The 18,769-nt window shown below is 46.2% G+C and overlaps 1 protein-coding gene across 1 annotated transcript in view; it reads left to right on the top strand.

Moving 5' to 3' along the window:
- LOC110507903 (serine/threonine-protein kinase NLK) overlaps window positions 1–18,769 on the top strand; it is a 91,301-nt gene that overhangs the window by 49,920 nt on the left and 22,612 nt on the right. Inside the window, exons 4-7 of the mRNA XM_036964616.2 lie at window positions 10,450–10,556; window positions 10,734–10,819; window positions 13,961–14,170; window positions 14,826–14,927. Coding sequence (XP_036820511.1) covers window positions 10,450–10,556; window positions 10,734–10,819; window positions 13,961–14,170; window positions 14,826–14,927 — 505 coding nt within the window. The remainder of the gene's footprint in view (window positions 1–10,449; window positions 10,557–10,733; window positions 10,820–13,960; window positions 14,171–14,825; window positions 14,928–18,769) is intronic.

Here is an 18,769-nt window from a genome sequence, read left to right as displayed (position 1 = left end):
AAGGAAGGAGTGTTTAAGTGAGAGCCTTGTGATGGCGGGAGTGTGTGAGGCAAGTGATAAAATACAGAGGGAGCGAGGGGTGAAGAGTAAAGGCACATACAGTTGAAGTCAGAAGTTTACATACACTTATGTTGGAATCATTAAAGCTAGTTTTTCAACCACTTTTTCAACTTCTTGTTAACAAACTATAGTTTTGGTTAGGGCATCTACTTTGTGCATGACACAAGTAATTTTTCCAACAATTGTTTGCAGACAGATTATTTCACGTATAATTGACTGTATCACAATTCCAGTGGGTCCAAAGTTTACATACACTAAGTTGACAGTGCCTTTAAACAGCTTGGAAAAGTCCAGAAAATGATGTCATGGCTTTAGAAGCTTCTGATTGGTTAATTTACATCATTTGAGTCAATTGTAGGTGTACCTGTGGATGTATTTCAAGGCCTACCTTCAAACTCAGTGCCTCAACAATAGTACACAAGTAGAAACACCATAAGACCACACAGACGTCATACCGCTCAAGAAGGAGACACGTTCAGTCTCTTAGAGATGAACGTACTTTGGTGCAATCCCATAACAACAGGAAAGGACCTTCTGAAGATGCTGGAGGAAACCGATGCAAAAGTATCTATATCTACAGTAAAACGAGTCCTATATCAACAAGGATGAAGCTACTGCTCCAAACCGCCTTAAAAAAAAGTATTCGAAAGCCAAGTCGACAAACAGATTACCAACCATTTCGAATCCCACCATACCTTATCCGCTATGCAATCTGGTTTCAGAGCTGGTCATGGGTGCACCTCAGCCACGCTCAAGGTCCTAAACGATATCTTAACCGCCATCGATAAGAAACAATACTATGCAGCCCTATTCATTGACCTGGCCAAAGCTTTCGACTCTGTCAATCACCACATCCTCATCGGCAGACTCGATAACCTTGGTTTCTCAAATTATTGTCTCGCCTGGTTCACCAACTACTTCTCTGACAGAGTTCAGTGTGTCAAATCGGAGGACCTGTTGTCTGGGCCTCTGGCAGTCTCTATGGGGGTGCCACAGGGTTCAATTCTTGGACCGACTCTCTTCTCTGTATACATCAATGATGCCGCTCTTGCTGCTGGTGAGTCTCTGATCCACCTCTACGCAGACAACACCATTCTGTATACTTCTGGCCCTTCTTTGGACACTGTGTTAACAACCCTCCAGGCAAGCTTCAATGCCATACAACTCTCCTTCTGTGGCCTCCAATTGCTCTTAAATACAAGTAAAACTAAATGCATGCTCTTCAACCGATCGCTGCCTGCACCTGCCAGCCCGTCCAGCATCACTACTCTGGACGGATCTGACTTAGTATATGTGGACAACTACAAATACCTAGGTGTCTGGTTAGACTGTAAACTCTCCTTCCAGACTCACATCAAACATGTCCAATCCAAAGTTAAATCTAGAATTGGCCTCCTATTTGGCAAAAAGCATCCTTCACTCATGCTTCCATTGTAAAACTGACCATCCTACCGATCCTCGACTTTGGCGATGTAATTTACAAAATAGCCTCCAATACCCTACTCAATAAATTGGATGCAGTCTATCACAGTGCCATCCGTTTTGTTACCAAAGCCCCATATACTACCCACCACTGCGACCTGTACTCTCTCGTTGGCTGGCCCTCGCTTCATACTCGTCGCCAAACCCACTGGCTCCAGGTCATCTACAAGACCCTGCTAGGTAAATTCCCCCCTTATCTCAGCTCACTGGTCACCATAGCAGCACCCACCTGTAGCACGCGCTCCAGTAGGTATATCTCTCTGGTCACCCCCAAAACCAATTCTTCCTTTGGCCGCCTCTCCTTCCAGTTCTCTGCTGCCAATGACTGCAACGAACTACAAAAATCTCTGAAACTGGAAACACTTCTCCCTCACTAGCTTTAAGCAATCTCTGAAACTGGAAACACTTCTCCCTCACTAGCTTTAAGCACCAGGTGTCAGAGCAGCTCACAGATTACTGTACCTGTACATAGCCCATCTCTATAATTTAGCCCAAACAACTACCTCTCCCCCTACTGTATTTATTTATTTATTTAGCTCATTTGCACCCCATTATTTCTACCATTCCAGTGTTTTACTTGCTATATTGTATTTACATCGCCACCATGGCCTTTTTTTGCCTTTACCTCCCTTATCTCACCTCATTTGCTCACATTGTATATAGACTTACTTTTCTACTGTATTATTGACCGTATGTTTATTTTACTCCATGTGTAACTCTGTGTTGTTGTATGTGTCGAACTGCTTTGCTTTATCTTTGCCAGGTCGCAAATGGATATGAGAACTTGTTCTCAACTTGCCTACCTGGTTAAATAAAGGTGAAATAAATCAAATTTAAGATGTGGAATTACATGCACGCTGCACCTTGGCTCATTTATGACAGGGAGTTTGAAGACAGCGGACCTGACAGGAGGAGGCTTGCAAGCTGAAGAACACCATCTCAACCTTGAAGCACGGGGGGTGGCAGCATCATGTTGTGGGGGTGCTTTGCTGCAGGAGGGACTGTTGCACTTCACAAAATAGATTGCATCATGAGGAGGAAAATTATGTGGATATATTGAAGCAACATCTCAAGACATCAGTCAGGAAGTTGAAGCGTGGTCTCAAATGGGTCTTCCAAATGGACAATGACCCCAAGCATACTTTGAAAGTTGTGGCAAAATGGCTTAAGGACAACAAATTCAATGTATTGGAGTGGCCATCACAAAGCCCTGACCTCAAGCCTATAGAAAAACTGTGGGCAGAACTGAAAAAGCATGTGTGAGCAAGGAGGCCTACAAACCTGACTCAGTTACACCAGCTCTGTCAGGAGGAATGGGCCAAAATTCACCCAACTTATTGTGGAAAGCCACCCAAAACGTTTGACCCAAGTTAAACAATTTAAAGGCAATGTTACCAAATAGTCATTGAGTGTAAGTAAACATCTGACCCACTGGGAATGTGATGAAAGAAACAAAAGCTGAAATAAATAATTATTTCTACTATTATTCCAACATTTCACATTCTTAAAATAAAGTGGTGATCCTAAGCGACCTAAGACAGGGAATTTTTATGAGGATTAAATGTCAGGAATTGAGTTTACATGTATTTGGGTAACGTGTATGTAGTCTACCGATTTCAACTGTATATCTAGTAATGTGTGTGTGTGTGTGTGTGTGTGTGTGTGTGTGTGTGTGTGTGTGTGTGTGTGTGTGTACATCTGTAATGTCTATGTTAATGTTTTTAAATGTATGTAAATTGTGAAGTATTTTTGTCTGTAATGTCTTGTTCATTATGTCGGTTCCCAGGAAGACACGCTGTCGCTTTTGCCATTGGTTAATAAAAAATAAAAAAGGGCTGTTATAGAGGGGGAGTTGTTGAGCAGCTGACATGGGGGGGGGGTATTTGCAGGGAGGCAAGGACCCAACGGAGCACAAGGCACCCAGTGTCCTCAGCCCCCTCCAGCTGGCTGTGGCTGTGTGTGAGTGTGTGTGGCCTCAACCTTTCTCCACTGGTGTGATGTGGCCTCAACCTTCTTCCACTGGTGTGGTGTGGCCTAAACCTTGTTCTATTTGTATGGTGTGGTGTGGCATTCCTCCACTAGTGTGCTGTGGCGGTAACCTTCCTCCATTAGTGTGGTGTGGCCTCGGTGTGGTGTGGCCTCAACCTTCCTCCACTGGTGTGGTGTGGTCTCAACCATCTTCAACTGGTGTGGTGTGGTCTCAACCATCTTCAACTGGTGTGGTGTGGTCTCAACCTTTTTCCACTGGTGTGGTGTGGTCTCAACCTTCCTCCACTGGTGTGGTTTGGCTTCAACCTTCCTCCACTAGTGTGGTGTGGTGTCAACTTTCATCAACTTGTGTGGTGTGGCGTCAACCTTCCTCCAATGGTGTGGTGTGACCTCAACCTTCCTCCACTGGTGTGGTGTGGCCTCATCCTTCCTCCACTGGTGTGGTGTGGCCTCAACCTTCCTCCACTGGTGTGGTGTGGTCTCAACCTTCCTCCACTGTTGTGTTGTGACCTCAAACTTCCTCAACTTGTGTGTTGTGACCTCAACCTTCCTCAACTTGTGTGGTGTGACCTCAACCTTCCTCCACTGGTGTGGTGTGGCCTCAACCTTCCTCCACTGGTGTGGTGTGGTGTGGCCTCAACCTTCCTCCACTGGTGTGGTGTGGCCTCAACCTTCCTCCACTGGTGTGGTGTGGCCTCAGCTTTCCTCCACAGGTGTTGGATGGTCTCAACCTTCCTCCACTGGTGTGTTGTGACCTCAACCTTCCCCAACTTGTGTGGTGTGACCTCAACCTTCCTCCACTGGTGTGGTGTGGCCTCAACCTTCCTCCACTGGTGTGGTGTGGTGTGGCCTCAACCTTCCTCCACTGGTGTGGTGTGGCCTCAACCTTCCTCCACTGGTGTGGTATGGCCTCAACATTCCTCCACTGGTGTGGTGTGGCCTCAACATTCCTCCACTGGTGTGGTGTGGCCTCAACATTCCTCCACTGGTGTGGCCTCAACATTCCTCCACTGGTGTGGTGTGGCCTCAACCTTCCTCCACTGGTGTGGTGTGGCCTCAACCTTCCTCCACTGGTGTGGTATGGCCTCAACCTTCCTCCACTGGTGTGGTGTGGCCTCAACTTTCCTCTGCTGGTTTGGTGTGGTGTGGTCTCAACCTTCCTCCACTGGTGTTGTGTGACCTCAACCTTCTTCCACTGATGTGTTGTGACCTCAACCTTCCTCCACTGGTGTGGTGTGACCTCAACCTTCCTCCACTGGTGTGGTGTGGCCTCAACCTTTCTCCACTGGTGTGGTGTGGTCCCAACCTTCCTCCACTGGTGTGGTATGGCCTCATCCTTCCTCCACTGGTGTGGTGTGGTCTCAACCTTCCTCCACTGGTGTGGTGTGGCCTCAACCTTCCTCCACTGGTGTGGTGTGGCCTCAACTTTCCTCCACTGGTGTGGTGTGGCCTCAACCTTCCTCCACTGGTGTGGTGTGGTTTCAACCTTCCTCCACTGGTGTGGTATGGCCTCATCCTTCCTCCACTGGTGTGGTGTGGTCTCAACCTTCCTCCACTGGTGTGGTGTGGCCTCAACCTTCCTCCACTGGTGTGGTGTGGCCTCAACCTTCCTCCACTGGTGTGGTGTGGCCTCAACTTTCCTCCACTGGTGTGGTGTGGCCTCAACCTTCCTCCACTGGTGTGGTGTGGTCTCAACCTTCCTCCACTGGTGTGGTGTGGCCTCAACCTTCCTCCACTGGTGTGGTGTGGCCTCAACCTTCCTCCACTGGTGTGGTATGGCCTCATCCTTCCTCCACTGGTGTGGTATGGCCTCAACCTTCCTCCACTGGTGTGGTGTGGCCTCAACCTTCCTCCACTGGTGTGGTGTGGTCTCAACCTTCCTCCACTGGTGTGGTGTGGTCTCAACCTTCCTCCACTGGTGTGGTGTGGTCTCATCCTTCCTCCACTGGTGTGGTGTGGTCTCAACCTTCCTCCACTGGTGTGGTGTGGTCTCATCCTTCCTCCACTGGTGTGGTGTGGTCTCAACCTTCCTCCACTGGTGTGGTGTGGCCTCAACCTTCCTCCACTGGTGTGGTGTGGCGTCAACCTTCCTCCACTGGTGTTGTGACCTCAACCTTCTTCCACTGATGTGTTGTGACCTCAACCTTCCTCCACTGGTGTGGTGTGACCTCAACCTTCCTCCACTGGTGTGGTGTGGCCTCAACCTTTCTCCACTGGTGTGGTGTGGTCCCAACCTTCCTCCACTGGTGTGGTATGGCCTCATCCTTCCTCCACTGGTGTGGTGTGGTCTCAACCTTCCTCCACTGGTGTGGTGTGGCCTCATCCTTCCTCCACTGGTGTGGTGTGGCCTCAACTTTCCTCCACTGGTGTGGTGTGGCCTCAACCTTCCTCCACTGGTGTGGTATGGTTTCAACCTTCCTCCACTGGTGTGGTATGGCCTCATCCTTCCTCCACTGGTGTGGTGTGGTCTCAACCTTCCTCCACTGGTGTGGTGTGGCCTCAACCTTCCTCCACTGGTGTGGTGTGGCCTCAACTTTCCTCCACTGGTGTGGTGTGGTCTCAACCTTCCTCCACTGGTGTGGTGTGGCCTCAACCTTCCTCCACTGGTGTGGTGTGGCCTCAACTTTCCTCCACTGGTGTGGTGTGGCCTCAACCTTCCTCCACTGGTGTGGCCTCAACTTTCCTCCACTGGTGTGGTGTGGCCTCAACCTTCCTCCACTGGTGTGGTGTTGTTTCAACTTTCCTCCACTGGTGTGGTGTGGCCTCAACTTTCCTCCACTGGTGTGGTGTGGTCTCAAACTTCCTCCACTCGTGTGGTGTGGTCTCAACCTTCCTCCACTGGTGTGGTGTGGTCTCAACCTTCCTCCACTGGTGTGGTATGGCCTCAACCTTCCTCCACTGGTGTGGTGTGGCCTCAACCTTCCTCCACTGGTGTGGAGTGGCCTCAACCTTTCTCCACTGGTGTGGTATGGCCTCATCCTTCCTCCACTGGTGTGGTATGGCCTCATCCTTCCTCCACTGGTGTGGTGTGGTCTCAACCTTCCTCCACTGGTGTGGTATGGCCTCAACCTTCCTCCACTGGTGTGGTATGGCCTCATCCTTCCTCCACTGGTGTGGTATGGCCTCAACCTTCCTCCACTGGTGTGGTGTGGTCTCAACCTTCCTCCACTGGTGTGGTATGGCCTCATCCTTCCTCCACTGGTGTGGTATGGCCTCATCCTTCCTCCACTGGTGTGGTGTGGCCTCAACCTTCCTCCACTGGTGTGGTATGGCCTCATCCTTCCTCCACTGGTGTGGTATGGTCTCAACCTTCCTCCACTGGTGTGGTGTGGCCTCAACCTTCCTCCACTGGTGTGGTGTGGCGTCAACCTTCCTCCACTGGTGTTGTGACCTCAACCTTCTTCCACTGATGTGTTGTGACCTCAACCTTCCTCCACTGGTGTGGTGTGACCTCAACCTTCCTCCACTGGTGTGGTGTGGCCTCAACCTTTCTCCACTGGTGTGGTGTGGTCCCAACCTTCCTCCACTGGTGTGGTATGGCCTCATCCTTCCTCCACTGGTGTGGTGTGGTCTCAACCTTCCTCCACTGGTGTGGTGTGGCCTCAACCTTCCTCCACTGGTGTGGTGTGGTCTCAACTTTCCTCCACTGGTGTGGTGTGGCCTCAACCTTCCTCCACTGGTGTGGTGTGGTTTCAACCTTCCTCCACTGGTGTGGTATGGCCTCATCCTTCCTCCACTGGTGTGGTGTGGTCTCAACCTTCCTCCACTGGTGTGGTGTGGCCTCAACCTTCCTCCACTGGTGTGGTGTGGCCTCAACTTTCCTCCACTGGTGTGGTGTGGCCTCAACCTTCCTCCACTGGTGTGGTGTTTCAACTTTCCTCCACTGGTGTGGTGTGGCCTCAACTTTCCTCCACTGGTGTGGTGTGGTCTCAACCTTCCTCCACTGGTGTGGTGTGGTTTCAACTTTCCTCCGCTGGTTTGGTGTGGTGTGGTCTCAACCTTCCTCCACTGGTGTGGTATGGCCTCATCCTTCCTCCACTGGTGTGGTGTGGTCTCAACCTTCCTCCACTGGTGTGGTGTGGTCTCAACCTTCCTCCACTGGTGTGGTATGGCCTCAACCTTCCTCCACTGGTGTGGTGTGGCCTCAACCTTCCTCCACTGGTGTGGAGTGGCCTCAACCTTTCTCCACTGGTGTGGTATGGCCTCATCCTTCCTCCACTGGTGTGGTATGGCCTCATCCTTCCTCCACTGGTGTGGTCTCAACCTTCCTCCACTGGTGTGGTATGGCCTCAACCTTCCTCCACTGGTGTGGTATGGCCTCATCCTTCCTCCACTTGTGTGGTTTGGCTTCAACCTTCCTCCACTGGTGTGGTGCGGTCTCAACCTTCCTCCACTGGTGTGGTGTGACCTCAACCTTCCTCCACTGGTGTGGTGTGGTCTCAACCTTCCTCCACTGGTTTGGTGTGGTCTCATCCTTCCTCCACTGGTATGGTGTGCTCTGCCTTTTCTTTTCCTTTTCTGGGTTCAGGCCTCAAGTAGCTACATTCCATCTTTATTGGTGGTGTTGTTTGTATGTGTGGGTGTGCGTGCGTGCGTGTGTGTGGGTGTGCGTGTATGTGTGTGTGTGTGTGTGCGTGTGCTTTTGTCAGAGGTGGCTGGCTTAGCTGTGGAGGGTTGATGAGGCAATGCTGCACGCTAAGCTCTAATAACTCTTTTCCTCTCTCTCTCTCTCTCTCTCTCTTTCTGTCTAGCTCTCTCTCTCTCTCTCTGTCTCTCTCTCTTTCTGTCTAGCTCTCTCTATCTCTCTCTCTGTGTCTCTCTCCTCTCTCTCTGTTTATCTTTCTGTCTGTCACTCTCTCTCTCTGTCACTCTCTCTCTCTCTGTCTCTCTCTCTTTCTGTCTAGCTCTCTCTCTGTCTCTCTCTCTCTTTCTGTCTAGCTCTCTCTATCTCTGTCTCTCTGTCTCTCTCCTCTCTCTCTGTTTATCTTTCTGTCTGTCACTCTCTCTCTCTGTCACTCTCTCTCTCTCTGTCTCTCTCTCTTTCTGTCTAGCTCTCTATCTCTCTTTGTCTGTGTCTCTCTCTCTCTCTGTCACTCTCTCTCTGTCTGTCACTCTCTCTCTCTGTCTCTCTCTCTTTCTCTCTGTCTCTCTCTGTCTCTCTTTGTCTGTCTGTCTCTCCTCTCTCTCTGTCTAGCTCTCTATCTCTATCGCTCTGTCTTTCTCTCTGTCTGTCTCTCTATCGCTCTGTCTTTCTCTCTGTCTCTCTCTCTCTCTCTCTCTCTGTCTCGCTCTCTCTGTCTAGCTCTCTCTGTCGGTCTCTTTCGGTTTCTCTCTCTGTCGGTCTCTCTCTTTCTCTGTCTCTCTCTGTATCTGTTTCTCTATTTGTCTGTCTATCTCTGTCTCTCTCTGTCTAGCTCTCTTTCTCTATCTCTATTGCTCTGTCTGTCTCTCTCTCTGTCTTGCTCCCTCTCCCTCCCTATCACTCTGTCTGTCTCTCTCTGTCTAGCTCTGTCTCTTTCTCTGGTTAAAATACAAAAGGGAAAAATAAACAAGCATGAATATGGGTTGTGTATACAGTAGTGTTTGTTCTTCACTGGTTGTCCTTTTCTTGTGGCAACAGGTCACAAATCTTGCTGCTGTGATGGCACACTGGTATTTCACCCAGTAGATATGGGAGTTTATCAAAATCGGGTTTGTTTTCAAATTCTTTGTTGTTCTGTGTAATATGAGGGAAATATGTGTCTTTAATATGGTCATACATTTGTCAGGAGGTTTGGAAGTGCAGCTCAGTTTCCAACTCATTTTGTGGGCAGTGTGCACACAGCCTGTCTTCTCTTGAGAGCCAGGTCTGCCTACGGCGGCCTTTCTCAATAGCAAGGCTATGCTCACTGAGTCTGTACATAGTCAAAGCTTTCCTTAAGTTTGGGTCAGTCACAGTCGTCAGGTATTCTGCCGCTGTGTACTCTGTTTAGAGCCAAATAGCATTCTAGTTTGCTCTGTTTTTTTGTTAATTCTTTCCAATGTGTCAAGTAATTATCTTTTTGTTTTCTCATGATTTGGTTGGGTCTAATTGTGATGTTGTCCTGGGGCTCTGTGGGGTCTGTGTTTGTGAACAGAGCCCCAGGAACAGCTTGCTTAGGGGACTCTTCTCCAGGTTCATCTCTCTGTAGGTGATGGCTTTGTTATGGAAGGTTTGGGAATCGCTTCCTTTTAAGTGGTTGTAGAATTTAACGGCTCTTTTCTGGATTTTGATCATAAGTGGGTATCGGCCTAATTCTGCTCTGCATGCATTATTTGGTGTTTTACGTTGTACATTGAGGATATTTTTGCAGAAATCTCTCTCTCTGTCACTATCTCTCGCTCTCACACACACACACAATTGGGCTGGGCTGGGATGCCTGTGTGCTCTGGGAGTTGGCCTGCCTGCTGACAGTGCTAGATGGCAGGATTAGGTTGTTTCTATCAGAGAGGCGTTTCTATGTACTGTGGTTCAGGTATGCCACATGTATTATGTATCTGCACTGCCTGGATGACGGAGGAGGGAGAGCAAAACGGGTCTGCCTGAGTGTCATCCCCAGGAGAGTGTGAGAGAGGCAGAAAGTGAGCAAGAAAGAAAGAAGGAAATAAATAGAGGCACCGTGGAGGTCTATTAAAACTCACAGCAGGAGCTCTTTGTGACAACGGATCGAGTCCGTACTGCTGCTCCTTGCAGAGGAATTGGAAGAACCTCTGTCAGTAACATCCATTTTTTTTAGGTTAGAATGTAACAGAACAGACACTGTAGATTAGTCTTTCCTCTGCCCATTCCCACTTATTTCCATTTACTCCCTCCCCTCCTCTCTCCACTAACTAGCTCTTCTCTGCAGAATATTTGTGTAGTCTTTGTGGTGTTGTTTTCCTTGACCACTCCTTGTCCAGCTATGTGGTGACAGAACTGATGCAGAGTGACCTCCATAAGATCATCGTGTCACCTCAGCCCCTCAGCTCAGACCACGTCAAAGTGTTTCTCTATCAGATCCTCCGAGGTAAGACCTCTCCAACACGCTCTGACACTCCCAGATTACATTACAAACAATTAAACAGGATTTTCTCACAAATATCAGTTTCAATCGTCATTGATATAAAATGGGGTGCAACCTTCGCATGAGAAACTGTTTGAAAACCGTTCAACTGAATCCTTCCTGGCATGTGTTTTTTTGCAGGACTGAAGTACCTGCACTCAGCTGGCATCCTACATCGAGACATCAAACCTGGCAACCTCCTGGTCAACAGCAACTGTGTGCTTAAGGTTGATCTACTGTCCTCTACTATCTAACATTTCCATCCTCATGTGATGATGACATGTATTAGTCAACTGAGATGTACAGTGTTATTTTTATGAGGTCAAGTTGGGGTTCGATTCTGCTCTGTGGAAGTACAGTATCTGAAATACACACTTGCACTCCTGACTCCTGCCCTCAGTAGCAGTCTGGCGTGGTGAGTCTCTGTAGCCTGTGTTACCGGGGGTCTGATGCCCCAGTGGGATTTCTACAGTACATGATGCTGGGCTCCTGACATAAATCTTCATCCTGGGGCTTGGTAATGGAGGCCCTGCCTTGGTTTATGCTACCCTTAGCTCCCCCTCCTCCCCCCACAGACACTGGAGCGGTGCTAGTCCACGGGTGGGGGAGAGGGAAGAGAGAGAGAAAGGAAGGAGGGAAAGGGGAGAGAACAGAGTGATTCAGTGTGTTCTCTGGCTGACTCTGGAGAACAGATTGTCTTTAGCAGACATTTACTCATTTAGCTCCTAATTCTCATTTCCCAAACGGGAAACCCTCTCCTCTGTGCTATTTTCAGTGGAGCCCATCCCTATCTGCTTCTGTGATTCTCCCTGCCTGCCTGTGATTGTGTGCTATCTGCCCATGATATCAATGTGTATGCCATTATTTTAGAGCGAGGCACTCCTCATTTAATTTCTGATGATGAACATAATGATGATGATGAACATCCCCTTCCAAAAATCTCCTCCCTCAGCAGCATCAGCTACTCAAGCAGTTTGATTCAGTTGTGTACAAGCAGTAATCGTCTGGAGTAACGTGACATGGCCCGTAGCGGTGCAACACTAATGTGGCTCCCCCAATCTTTCACTTCCTGTCATTCTGTCCAGAATTTATATATAGTTAACATAGCAAAAACAAGAAATGGGAAAAAACAGCTGTTATTTAGCACGTAGCTGTCATAAGAGACCGAGCTGGAAGTGTGTCCCTGTATTGACATCGTAGAAGAGGTTGATGATTAACTTCATTGAGTGTTTTCATTGGACATTTAATTAGTGACGCTTTTCTGATATACAGTGGCTTGTGAAAGTATTCACCCCCCTTGACATTTTTCCTATTTTGTTGCCTTACTACCTGGAATTAAAATAGATTTTTGTGGGGTTTGTATCATTTGATTTATGCAACATGCAAGATGCTAAATATTTTTTAATTTGAAACAAACAAGAAATAAGACAAAAAAAACAGAAAACTTGAAAGTCAATACTTTGTAGAGACAAGACACCTTTTGAACACCTTTTGAAGCAATTACAGCTGCAAGTCTCTTGGGGTATGTCTCTATAAGCTTGGCACATCTAGCCACTGGGATTTTTGAAGGACAAACTTCTCCAGGTCCTTCAAGTTGGATAGGTTCCGCTGGTGTACAGCAATTTTTTTATTTTTTACCTTCATTTTACTAGGCAAGTCAGTTAAGAACAAATTCTTATTTTCAATGACGGCCTAGGAACAGTGCCTGTTCAGGGGCAGAATGACAGATTTGAATGACAGATTTGTACCTTGTCAGCTCGGGGATTCGAACTTGCAAACTTTCGGTTACTAGTCCAACGTTCTAACCACTAGGCTACCCTGCCGCCCCCAATCTTTAAGTCATTCCACAGATTCTCATTTGGATTGAGGTCTGTTTCCCCTTAAACCACTTAAGTGTTGCTTTAATGATGTATGCTTAGGGTCATTGTCCTGCTGGAAGGTAAAACCTCCTTCCCAGTCTCAAATCTCTGGAAGACTGAAACAGGTTTCCCCCAAGAATTTCCCTGTATCAATTCCTACAGGTTTCCCAGTCCCTGCCGATGAAAAACATCCCCACAGCATGATGCTGCCGCTACCATGCTTCACTGTGGGGATGGTGTTCTCTGGATGATGGGAGGTGTTGGGTTTGCGCCAGACATAGCGTTTTCCTTGATGGTCAAAAATCTCAATTCTAGTCTTATCTGACCAGAGTACCCCTTCATCCATATGTTTCTGGAATCTCCCACATGCCTTTTGGCGAACACCAAACATGTTAGCTTATTTTTTTTAATTGTATACAGGCCACTCTTCCGTAAAGCCCAGCTCTGTTGAGTGTACAGCTAAAAGTGGTCCTATGGACAGATACTCCAGTCCCCGCTGTGGAGCTTTGCAGCTCCTTCAGGGTTATCTTTGGTCTGTTCCCTCTCTGATTAATGCCCTCCTCACCTGGTCCTTGAGTTTTGGTGGGCAGCCCTCTCTTGGCAGGTTTGTTGTGGTGCCATATTCTTTAATTGTTTTAATAATGGATTTAATTGTGCTCCGTGGAATGTTCAAAGTTTCTGATATATTTTTATAACCCAACCCTGATCTGTACTTCTCCACAACTTTGTCCCTGACCTGTTTGGAGAGCTCTTTGGTGTTCATGGTGCTGCTTGCTTGGTGGTGCCCCTTGCTTAGTGGTGTTGCAGACTCTGGGGCCTTTCAGAACAGGTGTATATATACTGAGATCATGTGACAGCTCATGTGACTCTTAGATTGCACACAGGTGGACTTTTTAAAATTAATTTATGTGACTTCTGAAGGTAATTGGTTGCAACAGATCTTTTTTATGGGCTTCATAGCAGAGGGGGTGAATACATATGCACGCACCGCTTTTCAGTTTATTTTTTAATATATCATTTTCTGAAACAAGTAATTTTTTAAATTTCACTTCACTGATTTGGACTATTTTGTGTATGTCCATTACATGAAATCTAAATAAAAATCCATTTAAATTACAGGTTTTAATGCAACAAAATAGGAAAATTACCAAGGGGGATGAATACTTTGGCAAGGCACTGTAACGGCTCATTCCTTGAAGAGCTTGGGGGAAGTGAGATATGAGTCAACAAAGAATTTCGGAGCAGCTCGTTAGTCCATTTATGAACGATCCAAATATTCCATTCTTTTGTGTCTTTAGAGGAATCAGACAATGTTCTTATTCAGTTATTTAACAATTGACACTGGCCAGTGCCACTGGTAAGCTACCAAATAATAAATGGTGTATCTTGTAAGAAGCTGCATGCATCTAAACCTTGGGTTAGGTTGGGTTGGGAGGACTAGTCTATTTGTGTATTGGTATTGATAGATGTAATAATGTGAACATGTTCTCTGCCTTCATACCTCTTCAGATCTGTGACTTTGGGCTGGCGCGGTTGGAGGAGCTGGACGAGTCTCGTCACATGACTCAGGAGGTGGTGACACAGTATTACCGTGCGCCAGAAATCCTAATGGGCAGCCACCATTACTCCAACGCCATCGACATCTGGTCTGTAGGATGCATCTTTGCCGAGCTACTGGGCCGACGCATCCTGTTCCAGGCACAAAGTCCCATCCAGCAGGTAACCAATACTGTAAACACTGGGGACATGTTGATCTGACATGGGATACTTGCTGATCTAATATTCAGTGTAGAGCATTTCCTTGCTTACTTTATAAGAAAAAAAGTTATTGGCTATTCTTGGTTGTGTTTGTTAGTCAGTAGACTTCACTGAGGTGTGTTATTTCAGCTTGGTTTGAGCTTTCAGAGATAAAGTCTGTATTTGAAAACAGGACAGAGCTTCCTTGACCCCTTAATGTCCATGTCTCTCCAAACCTTGGGCTCTGGTCCTGCCTCCTTTACCTCCCTTTCAGAGATGACATGTTGAGTTAGATGGGGAGGAAAGCAGTCTTATGTCTCAATAAACACTACTCCCTTTCACTTCTGATATTGACACAAATAGCTCATGTCTAAATTGACTTGTTAACAGACACTGTAAGTTTACAATGGACTGAAACATTGCATTCTGGAGCAATAAGTCAATACGCAGTGTAGCTCCCTGGAGTCCTTAACTTGGCCTGCCTCTCTCAAATCCCTCGCCTTACTGCATATGTGCCATAGCGTGTGTGTGTGTGTGTGTGAGCATGTGTGGGTTTGTGTGTTTGTTCGTGCATGCGTGTGTCAAGTACAGTAACATATGCTGCATGATGTTCTTCTGTGTGTGTTCTGTGTTGTAGCTGGATCTGATCACGGACCTGCTGGGCACTCCCTCTCTGGAGGCCATGAGGACGGCGTGTGAGGGGGCCAGGGCCCACATCCTCAGAGGACCACACAAACAGGTAGGGACATGGATGAGCAGTGTGTGTTCTCTGGTGCAGGACAGAACATTTGTCTCCTGAGCTAGGTTTTCATAAGTCCTATAAATCAAATATATTTTCGGTAATCATGGCTGGATGGGAATATGTATCTGTGACATATTTGTTTCCACACATGGTTACAGGAGTCAGACACATCAGTGATGAGTGGTCCTCTTGGACAGCAAAATGGTGTCTTAGTGTTGTTGATGTTGTTTGTTTCATTGACTTTTGAGCCATATTAAGCCAGAAGGGATCCTACTTCCTGCCACCAGTGCAGTCCCAGGACACATCATGGGGGTGAAGGGGGAGGCAGGGGGGCTTGATGGTGGTCTGAAAAAATTTATGACACTTGCAGAAATGCAGTGGTAGGAAATATACATTTGTGGTTAATCTTTTCATCACAAAACCGACAGATTTTGCCAACTACATTTCATTGGCAAGATTAGAAAATCTAGGCATGACAAGCCAGCAGCACACACTGACACTACACATCCAAGTATTTTTTATTTCTTCTTATAATAAAAAATAAAAAAAGCTTTACAGCGAAAGCACACCATGCGAGGACATGAAAGCATTACATACATTTTCCAACCAAGCAGAGGCATCACGAAAGTCAGAAATAGCGATAAAATAAATCACTTACCTTTGAATATCTTCATTTGGTTGCAATCACAAGGGTCCCAGCTACATAACAAATTGTCCTTTTGTTCGATAAAGTCCTTCTTTATATCCCCAAAAGGTCTGTTTCATTGGCGTGCTAAACTCAGTAATCCACCAGTTTCCCTCGTTCAAAATGCATACAAATGAATCCCATAAGTTACCAATAAACTTCTTCCAAACATATCATACAATGTTCCTAATCAATCCTCAGGTACCCTAATATGTAAATAAACAATCAAATTTAAGACGGAGAATACCGGAGACCATTACCCGGAGATAAATAACGAAGTACGCGCACTCAACGGGACGCGCAACAAACACTACAGCCAAAATGGGAGCCACTTACTAAAACTACAAATTCTAGCTCATTTTTCAAAAAACATGCCCAAAACTCTTTCTAAAGACTGTTGTCATCTAGTGGAAGCCCTAGGAACTGCAATCTGGGAGGTCTTCCTATTATATTTGCATTGACAGCCATAGTAATCAAGGTTGAGCTGAATTTTTGTTTTCTGGATGGATTGTCCTCGGGTTTATGCTAGCCATATCACTTCTGTTATACTCACAGACATTATTTTAACAGTTTTGGAAACTTTAGAGTGTCTATCCAATACTACCAATTATATGCATATCCTAGCTTCTGGGCCTGAGTAACAGGCAGTTTACTTTGGGCACCTCATTCATCCAAACTTCCAAATACTGCCCCCTAGCCCGAGATAAGAACAAACATTGAACAAACATTGAACATTATTTTCAATGACGGCCTAGGAACAGTGGGTTAACTACCTTGTTCAGAGGCAGAACTACAGATTTTTACCTCAGGGACTCAATCTTGCAACCTTTCGGTTACTAGTCCAATGCTCTAACCACTAGGCTACCTGCCTCCCACTTGTATATCCAGTAAATCTGACCAAATTATCAAAGACAATTATTGTAATTTTGAATTCTGTAAATTGAGTGTGGAATAGGTGAATAATGATTGTTGCCTATCAGCAATGACAAGCCACCGGGGTCTGACAACTTGGATAGAAAATTACTGAGGATATTAGCAGACAATATTGGCACTCATATTTGCCATATTTTACATTTAAGCCTGCTAGAAAGTGTGTGCCCTCAGGCCTGGAAGAAAGCAAATGTAATTCCTCGACCTAAGAATAGTAAAGCTCCCTTTACTGGCTCAATTAGCCGACCAATTGGCCTGTTACCAACCCTTAGTAAACTTTTGGAAAAAATTGTGTTTGACCAGACACAATGCTATTTTACAGTAAACAAATTGATAAGACTTCCAGCACGCTTATAGGGAAGGACATTCAACAAGCACAGCACTTACACAAATGACTGATGACTGGCTGACAGAAATTGCTAATAAAAAGATTGTAGGGGCTGTTTTGTTAGACTTCCGTGCGGCTTTTGATATTATCAATCATAGTCTTCTGCTGGAAAAATATGTGTTATGGCTTTACACCCCCTGCTATATTGTGGATAAAGAGTTACCTGTCTAACAACACACAGAGTGTGTTCTTTATTGAAAGCCTCTCCAACACAATCCAGGTAGAATCAGGAATACCCCAGGGCAGCTGTCTAGGCCACTTAATTTTTTCAATATCCTGCCTTGGCAAATTGTGCTGTTAAGACACCCTTTGCAACCACGTACCAATGTGAGAGTTGATTCTCGGCCCTCACTAGCATGAAAACTAAATACAGGCACAGACTATGTGTGGAAAATTATTTAAGACTGAGACTCTCTCTAATACAACCCAACATTGCAGAGTTATGTGCATCCTTTCAAGCACACCCTTCTCATTAGTTAGTTATTCACTATTTTTGTTGAACAAATAAGGTTTTAAATGTAAGATGGTTAAATAAAGAGCAAAATTATTGATTATTATATTATTATTATTTATGGCCTGGTCCTATAAGAGCTCTTTGTCATTTCCCACGAGCCGGTTTGTAACAAAAACAGTAATTCTTATGTTTAATAAATATATTGTATAGTGTGTGTGTGGCAGGCTTACAATGATGGCTAAAACAACATTAGAGTTGGCTGACCCTGGGGCTAGAGATTGGAGGTTGAATGTTTGAAGGGGTACGTGACTATAAAAACCACTGCACTAACCTAATGTAGCTCTCTCCTTGTCACTACTCTAATGTAGATTCCTCTCCTCTCCTTCTCACTACTCTAATGTAACTTCCTCTCTGTGACACTACTCTAATGTAGCTTCCTCTCCTTGTCACTACTCTAATGTAGCTTCCTCTCCTTCTCACTACTCTAATGGAGCTTCCTCTCCTCTCCTTCTCACTACTCTAATGTAGCTTCCTCTCCTTGTCACTACTCTAATGTAGCTTCCTCTCCTCTCCTTCTCACTACTCTAATGTAGCTTCCTCTACTCCTTCTTACTAATCTAATGGAGCTTCCTCTCCTCTCCTTCTCACTACTCTAATGGAGCTTCATCTCCTCTCCTTCTCACTACTCTAATGTAGCTTCCTCTCCTCCTTCTTACTACTCTAATGGAGCTTCATCTCCTCTCCTTCTCACTACTCTAATGTAGCTTCCTCTCCTCCTTCTCACTACTCTAATGGAGCTTCCTCTCCTCTCCTTCTCACTACTCTAATGGAGCTTCCTCCTATCCTTCTCACTACTTTAATGGAGCTTCCTCTCCTCTCCTTGTCATTACCCTAATGTAGCTTCCTCTCCTTCTCACTACTGTAATATAGCTTCCTCTCCTTCTCACTACTCTAATGTAGCTTCATCTCCTCTCCTTCTCACTACTCTAATGTAGCTTCCTCTCCTCTCCTTCTCACTACTCTAATGGAGCTTCCTCCTATCCTTCTCACTACTTTAATGGAGCTTCCTCTCCTCTCCTTGTCATTACCCTAATGTAGCTTCCTCTCCTTCTCACTACTGTAATATAGCTTCCTCTCCTTCTCACTACTCTAATGTAGCTTCCTCTCCTCTCCTTCTTACTACTCTAATGTAGCTTCCTCTCCTCTCCTTCTCACTACTCTAATGTAGCTTCCTCTCCTTCTCACTACTCTAATGGAGCTTCCTCTCCTCTCCTTCTCACTACATTAATGGAGCTTCCTCTCCTTGTCACTACTCTAATGTAGCTTCCTCTCCTTGTCACTACTCTAATGGAGCTTCCTCTCCTATCCTTCTCACTACTTTA

The sequence above is a fragment of the Oncorhynchus mykiss genome, chromosome 27, assembly GCF_057628025.1.
Source record: "Oncorhynchus mykiss isolate SJ-2025 chromosome 27, ASM5762802v1, whole genome shotgun sequence".
Classification (NCBI taxonomy): Eukaryota; Metazoa; Chordata; class Actinopteri; order Salmoniformes; family Salmonidae; genus Oncorhynchus; species Oncorhynchus mykiss.
This window is presented reverse-complemented; position numbering and strand designations above follow the sequence as displayed.